This window comes from Arabidopsis thaliana, chromosome 2 (assembly GCF_000001735.4).
Source record: "Arabidopsis thaliana chromosome 2, partial sequence".
Classification (NCBI taxonomy): domain Eukaryota; kingdom Viridiplantae; phylum Streptophyta; class Magnoliopsida; order Brassicales; family Brassicaceae; genus Arabidopsis; species Arabidopsis thaliana.
Window position 1 is genome coordinate 941,613 of NC_003071.7, and position 21,988 is coordinate 963,600.

The 21,988-nt window shown below is 38.2% G+C and overlaps 5 protein-coding genes and 1 long non-coding RNA gene across 18 annotated transcripts; 5 read left to right on the plus strand and 1 right to left on the minus strand.

Annotated features, from left to right (window-relative positions):
- Positions 1 to 216: 216 nt before the first annotated feature.
- Positions 217 to 9,941, plus strand: AT2G03140 (alpha/beta-Hydrolases superfamily protein). Of its 12 annotated transcripts, NM_001202574.1 has the most exons (16): positions 300 to 1,133; positions 1,214 to 1,490; positions 1,593 to 1,778; positions 1,960 to 2,106; positions 2,484 to 2,936; positions 3,033 to 5,441; positions 5,531 to 5,700; positions 5,787 to 5,942; positions 6,439 to 6,679; positions 6,955 to 7,265; positions 7,428 to 7,690; positions 7,788 to 7,883; positions 8,225 to 8,254; positions 8,378 to 8,495; positions 8,563 to 8,619; positions 8,697 to 8,716. In NM_001202574.1, the coding sequence occupies exons 1-15, from the start codon at positions 388 to 390 to the stop codon at positions 8,609 to 8,611; spliced, it is 5,652 nt and encodes a 1,883-aa protein (NP_001189503.1). In that variant the 5' UTR covers positions 300 to 387; the 3' UTR covers positions 8,612 to 8,619; positions 8,697 to 8,716. The 12 variants fall into 12 exon arrangements, with proteins under 12 accessions (NP_001324745.1, NP_001324744.1, NP_178413.2 ...); NM_001335163.1 differs by having other exon boundaries at positions 8,378 to 8,619; positions 8,697 to 8,972; NM_001335164.1 differs by adding an exon at positions 9,448 to 9,899 and having other exon boundaries at positions 217 to 1,133; positions 7,428 to 8,254; positions 8,378 to 8,596; positions 8,697 to 9,105.
- Positions 9,925 to 10,171, minus strand: AT2G04485. Its single transcript, NR_140011.1, has one exon. It is a non-coding gene; the product is annotated as an other RNA (long non-coding RNA).
- Positions 10,172 to 10,275: 104 nt separating this feature from the next.
- Positions 10,276 to 17,624, plus strand: emb1579 (ATP/GTP-binding protein family). 2 transcript variants are annotated; one of them, NM_126366.5, is made up of 19 exons: positions 10,276 to 10,511; positions 10,701 to 10,781; positions 10,854 to 11,342; positions 11,452 to 11,555; positions 11,785 to 12,522; positions 12,619 to 12,664; positions 13,305 to 13,397; positions 13,485 to 13,540; positions 13,756 to 13,858; positions 14,005 to 14,216; positions 14,301 to 14,364; positions 14,709 to 15,731; positions 15,811 to 15,885; positions 16,009 to 16,083; positions 16,168 to 16,623; positions 16,718 to 16,933; positions 17,029 to 17,070; positions 17,160 to 17,222; positions 17,306 to 17,616. In NM_126366.5, exons 2-19 carry the CDS (start codon positions 10,701 to 10,703, stop codon positions 17,390 to 17,392), a joined length of 4,023 nt encoding a protein of 1,340 aa, NP_178414.2. In that variant the 5' UTR covers positions 10,276 to 10,511; the 3' UTR covers positions 17,393 to 17,616. The 2 variants fall into 2 exon arrangements, with proteins under 2 accessions (NP_178414.2, NP_001323719.1); NM_001335170.1 differs by having other exon boundaries at positions 10,318 to 10,511; positions 17,160 to 17,624.
- A 408-nt stretch (positions 17,625 to 18,032) lies between these two features.
- Positions 18,033 to 18,635, plus strand: SK19 (SKP1-like 19; the record flags this gene model as incomplete). Its single annotated transcript, NM_126367.1, has 1 exon — positions 18,033 to 18,635. The coding sequence occupies one exon, from the start codon at positions 18,033 to 18,035 to the stop codon at positions 18,633 to 18,635; it is 603 nt and encodes a 200-aa protein (NP_565295.1).
- A 1,060-nt stretch (positions 18,636 to 19,695) lies between these two features.
- Positions 19,696 to 20,159, plus strand: SK14 (SKP1-like 14; the record flags this gene model as incomplete). Its single annotated transcript, NM_126368.2, has 1 exon — positions 19,696 to 20,159. The coding sequence occupies exon 1, from the start codon at positions 19,710 to 19,712 to the stop codon at positions 20,157 to 20,159; it is 450 nt and encodes a 149-aa protein (NP_565296.1). The 5' UTR covers positions 19,696 to 19,709.
- A 992-nt stretch (positions 20,160 to 21,151) lies between these two features.
- Positions 21,152 to 21,514, plus strand: AT2G03180 (uncharacterized protein; the record flags this gene model as incomplete). The annotated part of the gene is made up of 1 exon (NM_126369.1): positions 21,152 to 21,514. One exon carries the CDS (start codon positions 21,152 to 21,154, stop codon positions 21,512 to 21,514), a length of 363 nt encoding a protein of 120 aa, NP_178417.1.
- Between the last annotated feature and the right edge of the window lie 474 nt (positions 21,515 to 21,988).

The window sequence follows — 21,988 nt, forward strand, 5'->3', positions numbered from 1 at the left end:
TAGTTTACTAAAACAGTGTGATTGTTCATTTCCTTCTACCATCTTTGGTTGCTATCTCAAGTCAAATCTTGAACTTTTATTTCCCATCAAAAATATTCAGCTTCTCTGTTTCAAGCACTTACACTAATGGGCTATATGAGCCCATTTAAAGTTGGTACATTTGACAATGTGCGTGTCCTTTTCTTTTTTTTTGTTTAACAATGTGCGTGTCCTATTTAACATCGTTGTTTACTCCCAACAAAAATTAAAAAACTCTACAATGTTGGAATCGAGTGTATTCTTCTTCACAAACAAACTTATTATCTTCAACAAATTCGGAAGATTCACAATTGCTTGTTCCTCTCTTATGTCTACTTCCCAGAAAAATTTCTGCTTTTGAAATTCAAGATGTACTCGTCGTCGTCCTCTTCTTCTATTTTTCTTCAATTTCCACCGGCGAGAATAACCACCGCGTCTCCATTTATACTCCGCCGTAGCAGGAAGCGAGGAGCTCGTTTTAAACGACAGAGTCGGAATTTAGTTCTTGTGAATTCGTCAATTTTCCCTCCGCCTTTCGATGGCAGCGTTCCTCTCGATTCCTCCTTAGCTCCATCTCTCGCCGGAATCGCTTCCGGCTTAGCCGTTTATTTATCGTCGAGGTTTTTTGGAAAGTCTTTGGAGAAGATTAGTGATAAAATCGTTGATGATGTTGTTGTTGGGGAATGGATTCTTTTCACCACTCCGACGCCGTTTAACAGATTTGTTCTTCTTCGTTGTTCTTTGCTCTCCTTTGATGATGACTCTGAGAAGAGTTTAAGCGATAGACTTGTCACAGAGGAGAGGCATTTCGTTACTTTGGATAGTGGGAAGATTGTAAGAGACGGTGCTGTTACGGATGAGAAGACTCCGTTGGAGTATCAGAGGGTTTGTATCACTATGGAGGATGGTGGAGTTGTCTCGCTAGATTGGCCTGCTAATTTGGACATTAGGGAGGAGCGTGGATTGGATACAACGGTGGTTTTCATCCCGGGAACGCCGGAAGGCAGTATGGAAGAAGGCGTTAGATCGTTTGTATGCGAAGCTCTGAGGCGAGGCGTGTTTCCTGTGGTTATGAACCCTAGAGGCTGTGCTGGTTCGCCTCTCACTACACCTCGGTGAGAGCTAACACTAATCTTTGTTGTAGATACTCTAAGAGTTCCTTATCTTGAATCTATTTTGATCACCTGAATTGTAGGTTGTTTACAGCTGGTGATAGTGATGATATATCCACTGCTTTGCGATTCTTAAGCAAGACAAGGCCATGGACGACACTTACGGCCGTTGGCAGAGGATATGGTGCAAATATGTTGACGAAATATCTTGCGGAAGCAGGGGAAAGAACGCCTCTTACAGCTGCTGTATGCATTGATAATCCCTTTGACCTTGAGGAGATCACACGGACATCTCCGTATTCTACTAGTTTGGATCAACAGCTTACAAGGGGATTAGTTGAGATACTGCTGGCAAACAAGGTTGGGTATTGCTTATAAAACGCAACAATAATGATTTATGAACTCATTTAGAGTGAGTTCTTTTTATATTGACTGGGATATGCATATGGATACACTTTCTAGGAGCTTTTTCAAGGCAGAGCAAAAGCATTTGATGTTGGAAAGGCTCTGTGTTCAAAGTCAGTTCGCGAATTTGATAAAGCCTTGTCCATGGTGACATATGGTTGCGAGAGTATAGAAGATTTCTATTCCAGTTGTGCCACCAGAGAGGTGATTGGGGAAGTAAAAGTTCCTCTCCTCTTTATACAGGTGAATATTCGGCTATGCAAAAATGTGTAAGGTTATACCTTTCTATATGACCTGATTTGTAAACTTAAATCAGATTTCAATTTACATGTAAATATTTAGATAGTCAGATACTGGTCTCTTGAATGACTTTTGTGAACAGTGTTGTACGTATTTTGACTCTGGAAGTTGCCTGTCTTGTCAGAATGACGATGTAGTACCACCTTATACAATACCACGAAGTTCAATAGCTGAAAACCCATTTACAAGCCTGCTTCTGTGCTCTTCTTCACCAAATCTGATCGATGGACGTACAGTGGCCGTGTCTTGGTGCCAGGACCTTGCTAGTGAGGCAAGTTTCTCTTCCTATATTTCTCTCTTTCACACAAACATAGTCACAAATACTCACAAATGTTATGAATTATACTTGAAAAGTTATCTAAGAATCAGTGATTATTAGTCAATTCCACCTTGGTGGAACTTAGATTCTCGTCACTACTGAATAGATAAAAGACAGGCATGGTACTCTCTATATCCAAGATGCTCATTATTACGGTCATGGTGTTAGAAATTGATGATTTTTTAAGTTAGTCGTTAGTATAAACTTTTTGTTAGTTTACTGGTTTTAATGCAAATAATATGCAAGTCCTTCTATCTTACATGAAAAAAATTCTTGTTTACGTTTCTTTTTATGTCGGAGAGATTGATTTTCCTATGTTGGCCATGCAGTGGTTGACTGCTGTAGAACTTGGGCTTCTGAAAGGTCGTCATCCACTTTTGGAAGACGTGGATGTTACTGTTAACCCTTCAAAGGGATTAGTTTTTTCGGAAGCCAGAGCACCTGAAAAAAGTATCGGTGCCAAGAAGCTGGTACAGGCAGCCCATGAAAAGACGGTGAATGGTTACCATCTAGATCCTTTCAGGGAAACACTTGAAGACAGTGACATGACCCCAAACTCGAATTTGTCGCCTGAAACAGATTTAGAAAAGAATGTCAAAATCGATTATGGATCTGATGAAACAGAAAATAATATAGTTTCCACAAGAGTTGAATCAATCGAAGATAATGAGTCCAACGTAGAAGAAAGTGATAGAGGGCAGGTGTTGCAGACTGCAGAAGTTGTTGTGAGCATGCTAGATGTAACCATGCCTGGGACCCTAAAAGCTGAAGAGAAGAAAAAGGTAACACCCACCATATCAAAGTACAAATAATTTTTACAAGTTTTACTGTGGTCGCTGCATTAACAATTGCTTGACAATTATTCAGTAAATGTTTAGGTTATGGATGCTGTTGGTCGGGGAGAGACAGTACTAACAGCACTGCAAGATGCTGTGCCAGAAGACGTTCGTGAGAAGCTTACAACAGCTGTAACTGGGATCTTGCAGTCAGGTGGCACTAAATTAAATCTTGAAAATCTTAAGCTTCCTAGTATAGCACCAGGATTAAAGAAAGCGGAGGAAGAAAAGAAAGAAACATCAAGTGCCATAGGTCAAAGTGATTCTTATTCTCCTGATCCGAAAGATAAGAGCGATGGTTTGGTGAGTGGCTCAGATGAAACTATTAGTGGCTCGGATAATTCTCCAGGTGGAGTAGAACTAGAGCATTCCCCTTCAAAGGTTTCTCAGAGAAACAGTGATTCTGGAAAGTCCCAACCCGTTGACAATGATCAAGATGATAGTCCTGGAAATCACGAGTCACATACTAATGAAAAGACCAGTGCAGCTGATGATTCTGAGATGGCTTCCGAAGCAAAAAGTGATAGTGCTAACCAGGGGCCAATTGGTGCAGAGGCGGTCACTAATAATGATGACAAAGTGGAGCAAGGTTCTGGAGTAGCTACACATCAAGGACAGGTAGAAACTAGTAAAAACGATGAGAAAGGAGCTCCAATTGCCAATGAAAAATCCAGTGTAGCTGATGGTTTCGAGAAGGCTTCAGATGCAAAGAATGATAGTACCAACCCACAGCCAGTTGGGGCAGACGATATAACTAGTGATGGGGACAAAGTGGACCAAGGTGTTGTACTAGCTCAACAACAAAGAAAGGATGAAACTAGTAAAAGTGATGAGAATGCAAAACAGTCTGCCACAGATCAAAACAAGGTGACATCTACCGACAATGAAGGAGATGCTGGAAAATCTTCTGCTTCACAGCCTGTAGAGAAAGATGAAAGTAATGATCAGAGCAAAGAAACCAAAGTTATGCAGCCTGTATCAGACCAAACTAAGCCAGCAATTCAGGAACCAAATCAGCCCAATTTTAATGTGTCCCAAGCATTTGAGGCATTGACAGGGATGGATGATTCAACCCAGGTAGCTGTCAATAGTGTTTTCGGTGTGCTCGAAAACATGATTTCTCAGCTGGATGAAGAAAAAAAAGAAGGAAATGAGGTAAGTGATGAGAAGAATCTCAAGGATGAGAAGAATCTCAAGGATGCGAAGAATGTCACGAATGAGGTAGTGTCTCCATCTGAAGAGGAAATTCCCTACAAGAGAGAAACCAAAAGCCTTATGCCCTCTGCAAAATCACGTGATCCTGCATGCAGTGTGAGTGAAACTGAAAAATGTTCTGACAATGATAAGGTAACAGGGGTAGTGATTGAAAAACAATTGGGCAGAGATGAATTTGTGATTGGTAAGCATTCACCGAAGATTCTGCCAGAAAGAAAAACAGATTCTATCGAAAATTCTTCTCATGATGGATACCTTGGGGAGGAACTTTCAAAGGAAAAGATTGCAAAACAGTTAGATTTAGATACAACCACTGCTCTCATGCTTGACTATTATCCAGAGGAAGGTAAATGGAAACTCCTTGATCAGCAACCAAAACGCTTGGATGATGACTATTACCCAGAGGAAGGTAAATGGAAGCTACTAGATCAACAACCAGAATACTTGGGTAACGTTGCTGACAATGCAGCAGCCAGCAGAAATACACACGATAATGTACAGGTTCATTCCCTTAGTGTAGATAATGAAGAGACCATTGAGCCTTCATATGTGATAGTGGACCATGAACAAGAGTTGGAGCTCTCTGGAATGCATGATGCAGCAGACAATCAAAATGATGGTCCTCACAAATTAGACGAAGGATGTGAGGAATTAGAGCACCTCATTAATGTTATTGTATCAGACTCTTTGAATGTAGAAATTCAGCGCAGGATGGGTTCAGCTGGCATGAGGCAAATTGAGTCTCAACTCAGTCGAGATATAAAAAAGGTGGCAAAGACATTTTCTTATGCTGTTGTATACTCAGAGCCTACTTGGACTTTCAAAAGGAATAGCAAAACTTCCAATGTCCCTGCTGGAAAAGTAGGTAAACTTCGTGGGGACGCTATCATTAGGGCAATTGCATCTGCTGTCCAGGAGGCGCATTTTCTCAGACAAGTACTGCCAATTGGTGTTGTTGTTGGCTCTGTTTTAGCTGCTCTGAGAAAATATTTCGATGTATCTACAACAACCAACAATGCTAAGAGAGATGTTGTCCCGGGTAGAAGACAAAAGTACGAGAACAATGGTGCAATGGCGAGTGTTTTGCCAGACAAAGTGAGCAAGGAGACCAAACAAAACAACTCGAGCATTGGAGAAATGGTGGAATCTGGCTTGCAAAGTATTAACAATAAAAGTGCTATGGTTGGTGCTGTAACAGCTGCTTTGGGAGCATCTGCTATGCTGGTTCAACACGAGGTATTGACTTAACATTAGCATTCAAATGAATGTATAATCAAAAGAGCATACAAATATGTTCGTCCTTGTAATCAGTGCTTCCTGCACAGGATCCACAAAGAGGTGGCATCATGTCAAAATCATCGGATAAAGATAGTCAACAGAAAGAATCTGGACAACTTGATCAGAGTAGTATGGTGGGAAGTTTTGCTGAGAAAGCTATGTCCATAGCTGGTCCTGCTGTTCCGACAAAGGAAACTGGTGAAGTGGATCAGGATAGGTATTCATAGTGAATAAGTCAATTCTTATCTATCAGTGCCCTAAGATTCTTTTTAATCTGAAATCCCTTGGTTTTCATGTGAACAGGATTGTGGCAATGTTGGCAGACTTGGGTCAGAGGGGTGGCATATTGAGTTTAGTTGGAAAACTTGCTCTGCTTTGGGGTGGCCTTCGGGGTGCTATGAGTTTAACTGATAGGCTAATCCAGTTTTTGCACATGGATGAGTGGCCCTTGCTCAAGAGGTAAGTTGCTTTCTCTCTAAGCATTTTTGTAGATTCTTTCCAATATCATGGAACTTATGTGATTGATTTTGAAGTAGTCTCTTATGAACATTTTCCGTTGATATTCATATTTGTATTACTATTAATTTTTACTACCGTTGACGGAATGTTTTTCACTAAATCAATTTATGTGGTTTACTTGGCTCTTAAATGAAATGAATGCTACACTATGGATGTGTGTTAACTATTTCCTTAAAATCAAAGAGAGATATGAGAACTAACGTTCGTCACTGCAGGTTTACGAGTAAATTCCCCATTCTCAAAATTCTACATTTTTCAGTACATGTTTGCTAGTAAATTCCTCGTTTATAAAATGTTAGATTCTCTTCTGATAACAATCATATTAAAGATTCCATACTTTTGTGATTTTAGTATTATAAGTAGGGTCCTTTGATTCTTCTTCAGACTAGCTTGTTCTAATAATTTTCGTATCATATTTTTTTTTGCTGTTTATTAGGGCTGTGGGCTTTATTGGCATGGTGCTCGTTTTATGGTCACCGGTTGTGATTCCATTGCTTCCAACACTTCTCCAGAACTGGTCTACAAGTAATCCTTCTAGAGTGGCAGAACTAGCTAGTGTAGTCGGTCTCTATGTTGCTGTATTCATTCTTGTTATGCTGTGGGGAAAGAGAGTACGGAAGTACGAAAACCCATTCAAGCAATATGGGCTTGATTTAAAGGCATCAAACAAAGAAAAGGTAAAACCTTTAATGTAACACGGAGATTAGAATATTAGAATAGTTTGGTTTTCGTTGCACTGCTGAAGAAAATTTCTCGACCGTCAATACTTCATTAGCCACTAGACTAACCTTATTCAACTAAGAACTTGGTGGACGTTTTTCAAACAGCAACAGGAGATGGCTTAGTTGTGATTTTTCTTTTCCCTTAATTTCACATGTTCTTATTCTCTTCACTTCCATACATTCAGGCTATTAAGACAGTAGAAATGATACTGTAAGTTCATTCCTTGCAGATTCAAGAGTTTTTAAAGGCCTTTGCAGGGGGCATCACGGTCGTTCTACTAATTCAGTTCATAAATGCAATATCAGGAGCTGCGTTTCTTTCTCGGCCACCATATTTTCCACATTCTTTTGATGCCATGAAGTGGCTTAAGGGATGTGGGCAATTTCTTCTGCTGATAATTAGAGGATTTACAGCTGCGACATTTGTAGTGCTTGTGGAAGAGTTGCTCTTCAGATCTTGGATGCCTGCCGAGATTGCTATAGATCTGGGCTACCATCAAAGCATTATCATTACAGGACTCATATTTGCCTTGTTCCAGAGGTATATATCTTTGTTAAGTATTTTATTGTTAAGAACTGGCTATATGTGTATGTCATCTTGTAGTTATACACAATTATTGTTCATGGAAAGTACACTAGCGTGATGCTTAACTCTTTAGGGATTATATACTAATTGTTTTTAGTATCTTGTCGAATTCTCCAGATCCCTGAGATCAATTCCAGGGTTTTGGCTTCTGTCGTTGGCGCTTACTTGGGCTCGTGAAAGAAGCCAAGGAAATCTAATTGTTCCAATTGGGTTGCGGGCAGGAATCATAGCATCAAGCTTTATACTACAGTCAGGTGGATTCCTCACTTACAACCCAAGTTCCCCGGTTTGGATTGCAGGGAGCCGCCCATCACAGCCTTTTAGTGGAGTTGTTGGTCTTATGGTCTCTTTGGCGTTGGCACTTATTCTTTATCCGAAACGTTCTCCAGAAACCAAGATGCAGAAATATAATTAAGAAGAAGAAGGCAAACAGTAAGAAATGACATGTTGTGCTCATGCCCTTTCTATGATTTGCAGAGGGAAAACTGATTTACTATGCACAGAAGAATAAAAAAAGAATAGGTGAAAGTATAGAAAATGAGGACAGAAGAAGAGCTTCGGATCTGCATGCTTGTAAGTAGGACGCATAAGACCCCTTGTGTACATCTTCTGTACCTAGTAGAATATATGCTTTTGTTCAATTACAAGTATCATAATAGTGTATACATGATATATGGAAGTTGTATGTGATCTTTTGGGTATCTCAAAGCTGTTGTGTCGGTCTTGTTATTGAGGCAGAGATGAAAACTAAAGTTATTTCAGATCATACAAAAAGAAGTTTAGTATTCATTTCAGAATCATGTTGACTATGCGTCTATAGTCTATACGATTCAGTGGGTAGGGAAAAAGAGTTGGTAACAACGCTATAACACGACCTGAAGCTGCATAATGAGATGGGGTCTAGTTTTCTACAGTCAGAGTCAGGAAGTTGGAAGTGCACGCAGGTAACGACTAAATTTGTTGACCCATTGTGTCATAGTCCATAGTCCAGAACTTCAAATTGTAACTTTATTTTAGATGTTTAAAGCAACTCTTTGTTTTGGTGGTATATACTTCTATCATTTTAGGGTGCACATCTGCTGCGGCTACCTGTAAACGGTATGAACTAAAGCACAATAAGATGTTGGAGTTTTCTCGCAAGGCCGGAATGAGGAGGAGACTGATCTTTAGTTGCAGGATTATGCAGTTGAGAAAAAATGTAAATAAGTTGAATACAGAAATCACAAGACTTGCACATGGGGGTTACTGAAAGTGTTGTTAGAGATATATACGAGCATATAAGAAAAGTGAGCTACCGATGAAATTGAAGGTCCCTATTTCTGTATTTTTGTTAAGATATGATATGTTTTTCCTTCTTTACCCATGAATCTTGTAAAATCTATGCAGACTCAAGAAAGGAGCTTAGTGTATAACGAGACTGTGGTTGACCTTTTAAATCGTGATACTGAGCCCGTTGGACTATTAAATGATCTAGAGGTATTTAAAGGGTTGGAAGCTTTAAGCCAATTGCTGAAATAGACATACACTATCTCGGCTACTTGGAGAATGTTGTCTATTTTGCAGAAAGGAACCATTTTGCCATTGAGGAGAATCTGATGGAGGAAGTGGTTGAAAGCAGACAGCATTTACATCATTTAATTGGCATTTGTGAAGGTTATACTTCCTATCGCTTGTTAATATACTTTTTATGCATTTGATGGTGATGGTATTCTAGGTGCATACGTTTGGCAAAGCCTCAAAGTGTGTTGATGACATTTTGAAGATATGACTCATTGTCTCTTTAATGAGACACATGGTAATCATCTTTTCCATCCATGTATGTGATTTTCCATTTGCTTTTATAGCTCAAAGGCAACTAGAAAACTGCTTTGAACGACAAAAGTTCAAGATCACATACAGGATCTAGAATGAAGGAATTCTAGAAACTAAGCATTCTACGAAAGTTTTACCTGTAAAGATGTAGTGATATCAAATTCGCTCTCCTATTAACATTACTCCTATTGCTTCAAACTTGTCTGTGTTTGATGATGTGCTTATTAGAAAAACAAAAATGGTTTTGGTTGTTCTTGGTAAAAAAAGACACTCTTCTGATGGTCTTCATTTTAGGGGTTTGATTTTAGCTGATTTTTTGTTTTAGGTTGTCTCAGACAAAAAACATCTGCAGCAAAAGTAGCGAAACTCGAGTCAGAGTAAAGGAGCCTGGAGTCCAGTTCATCTACCTCCTTGAAGTCGCTTTTAACTGAGAATGAGATGAAAATCCAACAGCTATGACTTCAAGCAGGTTGACGAACTGGACTCTTAACTCTGACTACAAGCAGGATTCACATCTTGAGTGATCTCTTCTGAAAATATTTAAAATGTGGACCTCACTTGACAGACTACAAGCACTGTTGAATTCAGTTTTATTAACAAAAACAACATGGAGATTGATTTATCACTTGCAATTATTCATTCATGTTAAACTAATGGCAGAACAGCTTAGGAGAAATGATAATGTGATGTGAGGCAGTTAGTCTTTAACTTAGCTGGTGCCTATTGTGCTACTCCACTGATGCTATACCTCTGTTGATAGAATCATACAAAGAAGAGTAATGGATCTTGACATTATATTTTTGGACAAAACCACAAGCCTCGAGTAAAGTTTCCAATTTTTTTTTTGATATTTAGACAAATATATCAAAAATGGTGATTTACTAAATCTTATACTAACTATAAAAAATTCATTACCATCTAAATTTTTTAATGCTAGATTTTCATTTTTTTTTTCATTTTTTTTCTTCACAAATGTAACATTATATTAAACATTCGATACAATACATAACCAAAACAAAGGCCCTTAAAGAGATACAGAAAGTGGAGGCTCAAACTAGCCTATAACGGGCCAAATTTGTTTTGAAAATATAAAAGAACGGGCCTATAACGAACTTATAAAAAGGCTAATATATAAGCCCATTAAAAGATAATGCATGCGTGTCCTCTAACTTGAACCCTTACTACTAACAAACATATCGTTCTCTTTACTTTCTCTTCTTCACAGCAAACTAATCCTCAAACCATTCTCTCAAGCTCGTCTTCTTCCTCTATCTGTGATTTCTAGGGTTTTGTTTTTTCCCTTTTTAATCTCTCAATTGCTTAGTCTCTTCCTCTTCTCTCAACACGTAAGACACGCAAAGAAGAAACAATTTTTCAATCTTCTTGTAGGTAAAGTCCGTCAATTTAATTTAATTTTACTCGCTTGATCGAATCATGTATGTGAATTCGAAATTGTAGTTTAGGGACGTGAAAATTTCGGTTGATTCATGTTGTTTTTTTGATAAATCTTTGTTATTGTTCGTTCTTCGTATTATCTCTCAAAGAATGTACTAACTAAAATTACAAAATTGAAACCAGATGCATAGAGATATGTATTCTTCAAGAGGCACTGGCTACGGTCAACAGCAATACGGTTCGCAATCTGGTTATTCTCAGAATGTAAGATCATCAATTTCAATTGAAACCAAATTATGCTTAATTATGCTTAATTTATGTGTAATTGTTATGTAGCTTGGATCTGGCTATCCTGGAAGTTCAGTGAGTGGTGGCGCAGAAGGAGGCTCTCAGATTTCTTTGAGTTCTCGCCATCCATCAATTACAGGTGCTCCTCAAGAGACTGACATTGGTGGTGGATACAGATCTCATTTATCTACAGCTGCTAGTCATTACGGAACACAATATGGCTCTGTGTATGGATCAACTTCTCTTAGCAGCTCTCAGCCTTTAAGCACCAATGGTTTAGGTTCATCAGTTTTGGATAACCGCTCGGGATATGTCCCTACTTTACCTGATTCACCAAAGTTTGCATCTGGAAGCTATTTGTCTCCCTCGAGCCATGGTTATGGTCAAAAGACGGACGATTTGTATTCCGATAAGCTGTCTGGTTACATTCCCGTTGATAGAAGGCAGTATGGTGAACAATCAAGCTCTTATCTCGGTAGGGAGTTGCAAAATGAACCAACTAGGCGATATGCTGATCCATCTAATTTTGCTCGCCAGGTGCGCCTACTCTCATATTTTTAAGAGAAAATCTTATGAATTTGGTTGGTTTCTGTTCAATGTTGTTACAATTGGCTTGATGATACTCGTTATTATATGATTTTGGCAGACTGACTTGTATGATCGCATTGATCAAGCATCGCTTCTCCGAGGAGAACAATTATTAAAAATGCAGTCGCTTCATACCTCTTCTGTTGATGCAGGTGTCAACAGGTATTTTTCGATGATTGATTCTATTATATCGGTAGCCAGATTTCTTTCTAGCATAGATTTCTTTTTCAAATAGTTTGTATTTTTTGGTACATCTGTTATCTGTATTGTTTTCAGATCTGTTCTCTCAGGACCTTTGTTATAAAGCTACTGTAACTTCTTGTCAAAACTTTCAATAACGATTGAAGAAAAAACATATCTTATTACACTGAGTAGCATACATTTCTGGCAGACAAACCGATTATCTTACAGAACGAAGTTCTACTGTGCGTCATTCTGACCAAGAAGCAATGCATTATGGAGGAAGGCTTGAGTCTGATCCTCACGGTTTATCAGTACGCAACACATCTTCTTATGCCAGCCAACATACCCCATCGTTATTAGGAGCTGTTCCTCGGCGAAACTTAGATGACTATATTTATCCGGAGAGTTCTTCAAATCCTGGTTATGGTGTTAGCTTACCTCCAGGCAGGGATTATGGCACCGGGAAAGGTATCCATAGTGCAGCGTCTCTCGACTTGGACTACCCTGGTGGCATGCTGGCTCGTGGTACTGGCGCTGCTCCTCGTGTTGATGATCTCCGGAAAGGTGACCGGGCAAGTTATCTCAGGGAGTTTGATCTAAGAGAAGAAGAGCGTCGTCGTGAGGATCAACGCGCCAGAGATAAGGAGCGAGAACGAGAGAGGGAGCGCGAACATGACAGAGAACGAGAGCGTCAGAGGGAACGAGAAAGGCAAAGAGCTAGGGACCGGGAGAGGGAACGCATATTGGAGAGACGGGAGAAGGAAAGACAAGGAGAAAGAGAACGTGAGCGAAAACGTGCTCTCGAAATAAAACGAGATCGGACTCCAACAGCAAGAGCTACGTCCAAGGACACAAAGGAGCGGACTCCAGTGCCCAAATCTATTTCTAGGGATGCACGTAGTTCCTCTTTGCGGCGGGATGCACACCATCGTGAAGCATCAATTAGGTTTTATTTTTGATCTCTGTCACGTTCTTCATCTGGAATACAGGGCATTTTATGTTCCTGCACCAGGCACTAACCTTATTTCTGTTATACCTGAAGGCGTTCTTCACCGATTAAGCCAATAAGAAGAGATTATGTCTGCAAGGTAATAAGTGTTCCAAGAGATTCCTCTTTCAGTGATTTTTTTGCCTACTCCTCAGGGTTACCTCATCTTCCTTTCCATTCCTGCATTCTCGTTGTTTTCTTATTGATTGACTTGGACATCTCTTAGTCCCTCCTCAATTACTATATCAGCCTTGCCATTTATCAAGATAATCCTTTCAGCTTTCTCATTCTTTTTCTGTCGACGGGATATCTTCCTGTACTTGGGCTTGTTATACTTCCTCTTTCCTTTTGTGGCGAATTTACTTGGCCTTTCCTAGTTGTGGGTTTATTTGTCCAAGCTTCTGTCTTCTTGCCACCTCTGGGTGTTATTTTGCCTGCTTTTAAAATTAGTGACATATATCAGGTTCCTCATTTTTGTGTCTCCAGTTAGTTTACCTGATTACTAGTTTTTTTTCTGATGGACTTCGTATTGAATTAAATGTGGAAATGTTTACAAGGATGAGACACTTGATGCTTACCACTTTCTCAAATCAAGGACTTTTTGTTATATTTCCCATTAATAAGATTGATGGTGACAGAGATAGGAGGGGCAGAGTTACCTTACACTCTGTATGTGTGATGCAGTGCTTAAGCGCAGTGTGCATTATTCTTTATTAAACTATTGGGTGACTTATGTGCAGGTTTTATCTTCGCGATTGGTTGACATGGAGAGGGATTACGTGACACTAGATAAAAGATATCCCAGGCTTTTTGTGCCTTCTGAGTTCTCGAAGGTTTCTGTTATTCTATCTCCCAATTATTATCTAATCCTTAGTGGAGTTCTAAATGATTGTTAACCTCAAATGTACTATATGTTTCAGGTTGTTGTGAACTGGCCGAAACAGAAGCTTACACTTTCTATGCATACTGCTGTGAGGTGAATTATTCTGCTTCTTATTTACATTTTGTCAGTCTTAGGATTGTAATCCTTCTTAACTGGTTTAAATAGATCTGTTCTGGATTTTTGTTTCCCTTGCCCAGTCCGTATTGTAGAGTTACACACATTATTCAAGTTTTGTGGATTCACTTTTGTTATATACTATCTAGTTAAATGTATTTGTAGACCTAACCATCTTTTTTTGAGGACGACAGTTTTGAGCATGATTACATTGAAGATGGTGGAGCTGATGTGAAAAGTACTTCCACTAAGCCTTTAGCTTTGAAAACTGGAGGAAAAAGTGTTTGGAACGCCAAGGTTGGCTGTTTTTTTCTTTCTCATTGATAAAGATTGCCTCTTTAATTATGTCATTGCTCATGTTTGCACGATGTATCATTGCTGCTATTGTTTCGGAGTATATTGAAAGAATTGCTCATGTGTTATGGGTTTTATGTGCTGTTCAGATGGTTTTGATGAGCGGGCTGAGCAGGACTGCTCTGGAAGATCTTGCTTCAGATAAATTCTTTGAGGATCGTATACCTCATATATGCAACATATTAAAATTCGCTGTTCTTAAAAAAGATCATTCATTCATGGCGATTGGTGGTTCCTGGGATCCCACAGATGGCATGGACCCATCAGTTGATCAGTCTTCCTTAATTCAGACAATGCTGAGGTTTGTCTCTTCACGTATTCTTTTGTCATTCTTTGCTGCCGTTTTGTTCATTGTCTGAGACTTGAAAAACCTTTTCCTTTGCAGACACTCAAAGGATAAGCTTCATCTTGATCTGAGTAACTGCCGTCACTGGAATCCATTCCTAGAGGTAGGTTTTCCTTCTCTTGGTTTAAGACTGCATTGAGATGTTGGACGTGTGGGGACATTACACTTGAGTATTGTAGCTAAGATAGTATATATACCGTACAATCTCTCTTATTTTCTATAGGTAGAGGTCGTTGAAGATGATATGATATTGGTTTATCCAGAGATTTGCTCTATGAATACTTGCAAAAATTGTTAATTTGTGTCCTGTTTTACTGCAGTTTCACTTTTTTGTCAATATGGTAGACCTAGGATAAGTTATAAGCTAACAAAGCAATGTTACTTTCTTGCCAGTTTATATGGAAATCTAAGTAGCTTAGCTTTGCCTCTCTTTTTTGGAATTGACAGATACATTATGACAGAGTTGGTACAGATGGAGTGTTTAGCTACAAAGAGATCACAGTACTTTTTGTCCCCGATTTATCAGAATGTCTTCCTTCATTTGATGTTTGGAGAACCCAATGGTTGGCACACAGGAAAGCTCTTACTGAAAGAGATCGACTACTCTCTCAGGAGGTTAAGAAAGATACTGTTGAAGTAACCAAGGATGCAGAGAAAAAGTCACCAGGAGATACTTCCGGCACTCCGACAACTGGAACTAAGAAGACTGTTAAAAAGATCATTAAAAGAGTTGTTAAGAGGCCTGTCAACGATGGAAAAGCAACTGGTATGAAAGGTGAGAAGTCGGATGTTCCTGAACATGTTGCCATACCAGAGACCACAGTCCCAAAAGAAGAGTCCACTGGTACATCTTCTAACAAAAAAATAGTGAAAAAGGTAGCTGAAACTGGAGATACCTCAGATCCCAGTGCTAAGGCTAATGAGCAGACTCCTGCAAAGACAATTGTAAAGAAAAAAATTATTAAAAGGGTGGCTAAAAGGAAGGTTGCTGAAATAGACAACAAAATGGACGGTGACTCCAAGAAAGACGGAGATAGTGATGAGAAAAAGGTGATGGAGGTAGGCAAGAAATCCTCTGATTCAGGTAGTGTGGAGATGAAACCGACGGCCGAATCTTTAGAAGATGTGAAAGACGAGAATGCCTCCAAAACTGTGGATGTAAAACAGGAAACAGGATCTCCGGATACTAAGAAAAAGGAGGGTGCCTCTAGTTCAAGCAAGAAAGACACTAAGACAGGTGAAGACAAGAAGGCTGAAAAGAAAAACAACTCAGAGACTATGTCTGAGGGGAAGAAAATTGATAGGAATAATACTGATGAGAAAGAGGTAAAAGAAAAGGTTACCGAGAAAGAGATAAAAGAGAGAGGTGGAAAAGATGAGTCCAGGATTCAAGTGAAGGACAGGAAAAAGTGTGAGGAACCTCCTCGCGCTGGATTTATTCTACAGACAAAACGGAACAAAGACTCCAAAGTAGGTGGACAGGAAATTAGAAGTTTCATTACATTTGGTAATGGCTATATTATGGTCGTAACTGCTTTTTTTTTGGCAGTTGCGTTCACTTTCGGCCTCTTTGGATTCGCTCTTGGATTACACTGACAAGGACCTTGATGAGTCATCATTTGAGGTTTGTTTTTCCCTTACGTTTTGCTTAGCCTGTTTTCGTTTTCTTTATACTGGAACTTAGTGTACCACATTTTGTTGTTACATCTGAATAGTTTTCATCAAACTATCTTCTATGTTCTTGCAGATTTCATTGTTTGCGGAATCGCTATATGAGATGCTGCAGTATCAAATGGGTTCCCGTATCTTTGAATTTCTCAAAGTTAGTTTTTAATTGATCTTTGACGTTATTGTGTCCGAGTCGCATGAACAGTTTTCTTATACTTAATTTTTTGTTTCCTTCAAGAAACTACGTGTAAAAATTGTGAGGCAAAGAAATCAACGGAAGAGGCATCAGGAGGAGTTGTCTGTCAAGCAAAACGAAGCAAAATCCCAAGATAAGCGTCAAAAGACAGCTGAACATGAAGACAAGGAAGCCTCGGTGATAAGCGAATCTGCTCCTGGGAAGGATGATAAAGAAACTTCAGGCAAGGAAACCGTGGACGGTAGCCGGGAAATTGCAGATAAGGAAGCTGTAGCAAAGACCAAAGAAACTTTGGGCAGTAAAGAAGTTACTGTGGGTGAAGCTGTTAATATGGAAGTGGAGAATCAGGATGAGGAGGATGACGATGGTGATGACGACCCAGAGGAAGATCCTGAGGAGGATCCTGAAGAAGACCCTGAAGAAGATCCGGAAGAAGATCCAGAAGAATGCGAGGAAATGGACGTTGCAAATACTGAGCAAGAAGAGCCTGCTGAAGAGGTATGATTTACTCATTTGACTCTTTCAAATTGAATCCAACAACAAGATGTTTTCTTCATAAATCTTCTCATTTTGTTTCATGTCTCTTCTTCAGCCGCAGAAGAAAGAAGAAAACCTTGAGAAAACTAGTGGCACTGTTGCTGATCCTATAACTGAAGCCGAAACTGATAATAGAAAAGAAGAAAGAGGTCCTAACGACTCAAAAACTGAAATCAAACCCAAGTCGGAAACGGAAAAGCACGGGAAACAAGATGGAGGAACATCTGATGCAGCAAAACGAGAAGAAACAGTTGATAAAGAGCTGTTGCAGGTAAATAAATAATCCCTACAAAACTTGAGAAATCGGTTTAAATGATACTGCGGTTAAGGTGCTAAATCTTTCTTCACTTTGTTTCTTTGGCTCAGGCTTTCAGATTTTTTGACCGTAACCAGGCAGGCTATGTTAGGGTAAGAAGAAGACTAATTTGTCTTGTACATAAAGCCATCTCATAGTCTCTGTGAATGCAGCTGAAGTACTGTTTCGTGTAATTTTACAGGTTGAAGATATGAGAGTAACCATTCACAGCTTGGGAAAGTTTCTATCTCACCGTGAAGTCAAGGTAAATGTAGAGTTTTGTCATCATTCTTTTAAACACATAGAATTGTGTCAATTGAATAAAAGAATGTGTAAATGATGTTGCAGGAACTTGTGCAGAGCGCTTTGTTAGAGAGCAACACTGGAAGAGATGATCGAATTTTATACAATAAACTTGTTAGATTGTCTCTATAGAAAACAAAATACTTCTAATAATGTTCTCGTCTTCTGTCTTTGGAACTTCCTGAGACATTGTTTGTTTCCTCAGTAGTTTAATTTTCGACTGTTTTGAATCAACAACAAATTCCTATTGTTTTCATTGATAATAACAATGGATTCACGATCGAGGAACTTGTACAATAACCAGTAATCTTGCGAGTTTCTTTTTTTTTCCATGAATAATAATACCAAAAAATTAGATGTTTAAGGTTTTGTTAGATTCTACATAATCTAATATGCTCTTATATCATAATTAAATTAATAATTAATCCCACGTCAAACAAAATTAGAAGATTACAGAAAATGTTATAAACTTTGCATCGAAAAATACAAATCAAGGAACAAAAGGAGTATATTAGTATATTGCTAAAGAAGTTTCTAGAAATATATATATCTTCCACTAAACCCTAGTTAAAATAGGATTTGAGTCTATTTTCCTTATTTCTTTGTGAGAAAAGGAAACAACATGAAACCCAATATCTAATTGTGAAAAGGAAAACACAATTGACTGAATCTTAGGGTTCTATAAATAGACTGATTCAACAATCTCTCATCAAAATTTCTCTTCACAAACAATTGACTCTTGTTTTTCGTTCAACACACAAAGCAAAAAACAATGTCTTCGAAAAAGATTGTGTTGACAAGCTCCGATGGTGAATCTTTCAAGGTTGAAGAAGTGGTGGCAAGAAAACTGCAGATCGTAGGACACATTATCGAAGACGACTGTGCTACAAACAAAATCCCTATTCCAAACGTTACCGGAGAGATTCTCGCCAAGGTTATCGAGTACTGCAAGAAACACGTTGAAGACGATGATGACGTGGTGGAGACGCATGAATCATCGACGAAAGGAGATAAAACAGTTGAGGAGGCGAAGAAGAAGCCTGATGATGTGGCCGTACCTGAATCAACTGAAGGAGATGATGAAGCTGAGGATAAGAAGGAGAAGCTTAATGAGTGGGATGCAAAGTTCATGAAGGATTTCGATATTAAGACGATCTTCGACATTATTCTGGCTGCTAACTATCTCAACGTCCAAGGTCTTTTTGATCTCTGTAGCAAGACCATTGCAGATTACATAAAAGATATGACGCCAGAGGAAGTTCGAGAACTCTTTAACATCGAGAATGATTTCACACCTGAAGAAGAAGAAGCAATTCGCAATGAAAACGCTTGGACTTTTGAGCAAGATGGAAAACAACAAGTTCCAAAACCCTAGCTTTTTGCTTCGTTTCTTTTTTCTTTTTTCCTTTTACATGTATGATTTGTTTCTGTTTTCTCAAGTGTGTGTGGGATTGATTGGTCTCTTTAATTTCGTTGTTAAGTCTTTCTTTACTTAATTGACCAATTTTCTTGCACTATTATGATGAATGATGATCAATAAATATGCTTTAGCTTTAGCTATCTTTTAGAGTGAAGCGGATTAAATCTCAACTAATGAATCGTCCACCAAAATTATGAAAAAATTAAAGAGAATCGTCCACCCAAATCCTCCGGCAATTCCGAATTCTTTCTCCGGTTGTAACGTAGTAAAAAAAAGTCGCCGCCGTTAAAAAACTTCCTATTATTTTCTCTTTTTCTTAAAATTATTAGTTCGTATGAATCAAAGTTTTTCTTTTTTTCTTTTCTTATGCTAGTTATCAAGAATTTCTTATATACAAACATGTATATATATTTACGAGGTTATTTATGATTTTTCTTAGAACAATTTATTTTTTTATGTACTGTTTTGATCGAGGCTCGAATCTAGCTAGATCAATAGAGATTATTTAATTTGAGATTTACTCTTCTAATTAGTAGTTATTCAAATAAAAGTAGAAAATTAAAACCTAATAAACTAAAAGAACGCAACTGATTACAAAACTTAATTTATAGACTCTTATCCTATAATTAGATTAATAATTAATCAATTAAATTCAATTCTAAGTAAGATGGACAAATTAATTAAATAAATAAAATGTCATACAAAATTTTCATAGAAAATAGCCATGTTTAGGAAAAAAACTCTTTTTGTATGTTAAATAAGTTTCTAGAATCTCCTGATAAACTCTTTTACTAAGACGTCGGTTTTTACTTTTAAGCCCAAAAGTTTTAAGGCTAAACACTAGAGATTTGGAAGATTTGCTTTTCTTCTCTTCCAGTATTGTGAAAAGGAAAACACAATTGACCGACTCTTAAAATATTTTATAAATAGACGCCTTCATCGACTCCTCTCTATTCCATTCAATATCTTTGCATAAATCATAACCAATATTATTCTTTTCATCACCCAAAATCTCAAAAACGAACAAACATGTCTTCCAACAAGATTGTTTTGTCTAGCTCCGATGGCGAATCTTTCGAGGTTGAAGAAGCGGTGGCAAGAAAACTGAAAATCGTGGAACACATGATTGAAGACGACTGTGTTGTTACCGAGGTCCCTCTTCAAAACGTCACCGGAAAGATCCTCTCCATTGTTGTCGAGTATTGCAAGAAACACGTCGTTGACGAAGAAAGCGACGAGTTCAAGACTTGGGACGAAGAGTTCATGAAGAAATTTGATCAGCCTACGGTCTTCCAACTCTTGCTCGCTGCTAACTATCTCAATATCAAAGGCCTTCTTGATCTCTCTGCTCAAACCGTTGCAGATCGCATCAAAGATAAGACTCCAGAGGAAATTCGAGAAATCTTCAACATCGAGAACGATTTCACACCCGAAGAAGAAGCAGCGGTTCGCAAGGAAAACGCATGGGCTTTTGAATAGACACCAAAACCCTAGTTTTTGGTTTCGTTTCTTATTGTCGGTTTTAGGGTTTTGATGACTTTCGTCTCTCTTTTTTTTTTGGTTTTCCATATTTCGATTTCGTGAATGATTTTATATTTTGGCTTATTCAAGTGGTGTGATTGATGACTTTGATTTCGTTGTTAGTTCTTTACCTTACTCTCTATTATGGTGATCAATAAATAGATGCTTTAGCAATCTTGTTCGTTTTAGAGTGAAAATCGAATCGTCCACTAAAAACCTCCGGCGATTCGGAATCTTCTCCGGCGTAGAATAGAACATAATATCGCCGCCGTTCTCTTTTTTTTGTTGGGAACTAAATGATTGGCCCTGCCTAGGGTTTCTCCGTATCTTTGAATATCCTTCTTAATTTGTTTATTAAACTATATAATAGCGATAAGAAATTACTATTTATTTTTAGGCTCCTATTTAATATTTATATATAGTTATACGTACAAAATAATTTAGTTTATATTATTATTATTTATTTTTTTCCTTTTCCTTCCCAAATCTAGGATGGGAATAAAATACTTCGTTTTAATATTCTTTTTTTTCTTTTCGGGTTGATAATTGAGAGGTTAAGATTTTCTTAGAGCGATTTATTATTTTATGATATTAAAATATACGGACGATATACTGAAAGAAAATTCATGCGAGAGGATGTTAATATGCAAATTAATACTATTCAGTTGAATTTTGCCATGCAATCTTTTTGGTCGTAAATTTTGTTGAAAACTTATCCAATCTCATATGAAGCGTCCCAAGGCCCATATCAACACTTATTACGTAGAAAACATCATAAAGCGAGAGAAAAAGAGAGAGAGGCAGAGAGATAGGAGCGTATGGGCTTTCTTTTTTGTTTTGTCAAACAACTTTAATTTACTTAAAACCTAAAAGAGGGATGTTCATACAAATAGAAACTGAAAAAAACACAAAAGGAGGAGAGATAATGGCTCCATGAGTTTTTCAAAAAGATGCTCATCTTTAAAGAGTTTGCAAAGATTAAAAAATCTGTTGAAGCAAAAATTGGGTTCGCCCATAAAGACAGACTTCACAAATTCCTCGACCACCATGTGGTTATAGATGGCTCGAGCGAACAACGCATACAAGCTTTTAAGAAAACGTTCCACGGAAGAAGCTGCCGGATAAGAGAGATTGTCGAAGATTCGGTAACTACTTCTCCTTGGAGATGCAGTCAAAATGCCGTTATTCTTCAAACTTTGAAAGGTTTGCAAATTGATCAAGAGCTTGTCGAGCCTAAAGAGTTGCTCACCTTAAGAATTACTAAAGATTGCTTTATAATCCTAGAAAAACCACCAATCGCAGATGTTGTGTAATGTCATATACATGAGCTCAGAATTCAGAGGAAATGGATTTAAAGGATTGAGAAAACTTCGGTAATCATCGTTCCGTAAAGACGGGCTCATAATGCTGAATTTCTTCAAGCTTTTGGTTTCATGAATTAATTTCCGTAGAGAAGGAGCGTATGGCTTAGTTCTAGAGAACTTGTTCTTGTCTTTGATGCCTAAAGCAAAAAAAAAAATTAGCCCATTAACAAGTAATAGAAAAAAAAATACACAAAAACTGTAGACTATATCGAACTCGTCTAATTGAAAGGCAACATAACCACTGTGCCAGAAAAACTTTTTGGAAATTGATGCCCTCTAAATCATTAATACCGTTTGGCGCCTAAAGCCCATGCTTCACCAGCTTTAGCTCAGGGCCGGCCCTGGACATCATAGTGCTCCTGGTAACTCGTTTCTGTTTTGGAGTACCCCGGTAAAATTAAGTTATGAGTCTGCCACTACATA

Bases quoted from the DNA above. Each gene is read 5' to 3' on its own strand.
- AT2G03140 (NM_001335163.1), top strand. From the start codon at position 388: ATGTACTCGTCGTCGTCCTCTTCTTCTATTTTTCTTCAATTTCCACCG. The intron at 5,442-5,530 runs GTATTGACTTAA...CTTCCTGCACAG, and splicing joins CTATGCTGGTTCAACACGAG to GATCCACAAAGAGGTGGCAT. The intron at 5,943-6,438 runs GTAAGTTGCTTT...GCTGTTTATTAG, and splicing joins GAGTGGCCCTTGCTCAAGAG to GGCTGTGGGCTTTATTGGCA.
- emb1579 (NM_126366.5), top strand. From the start codon at position 10,701: ATGCATAGAGATATGTATTCTTCAAGAGGCACTGGCTACGGTCAACAG. The intron at 11,343-11,451 runs GTGCGCCTACTC...TGATTTTGGCAG, and splicing joins CATCTAATTTTGCTCGCCAG to ACTGACTTGTATGATCGCAT. The intron at 12,523-12,618 runs GTTTTATTTTTG...TTATACCTGAAG, and splicing joins CATCGTGAAGCATCAATTAG to GCGTTCTTCACCGATTAAGC.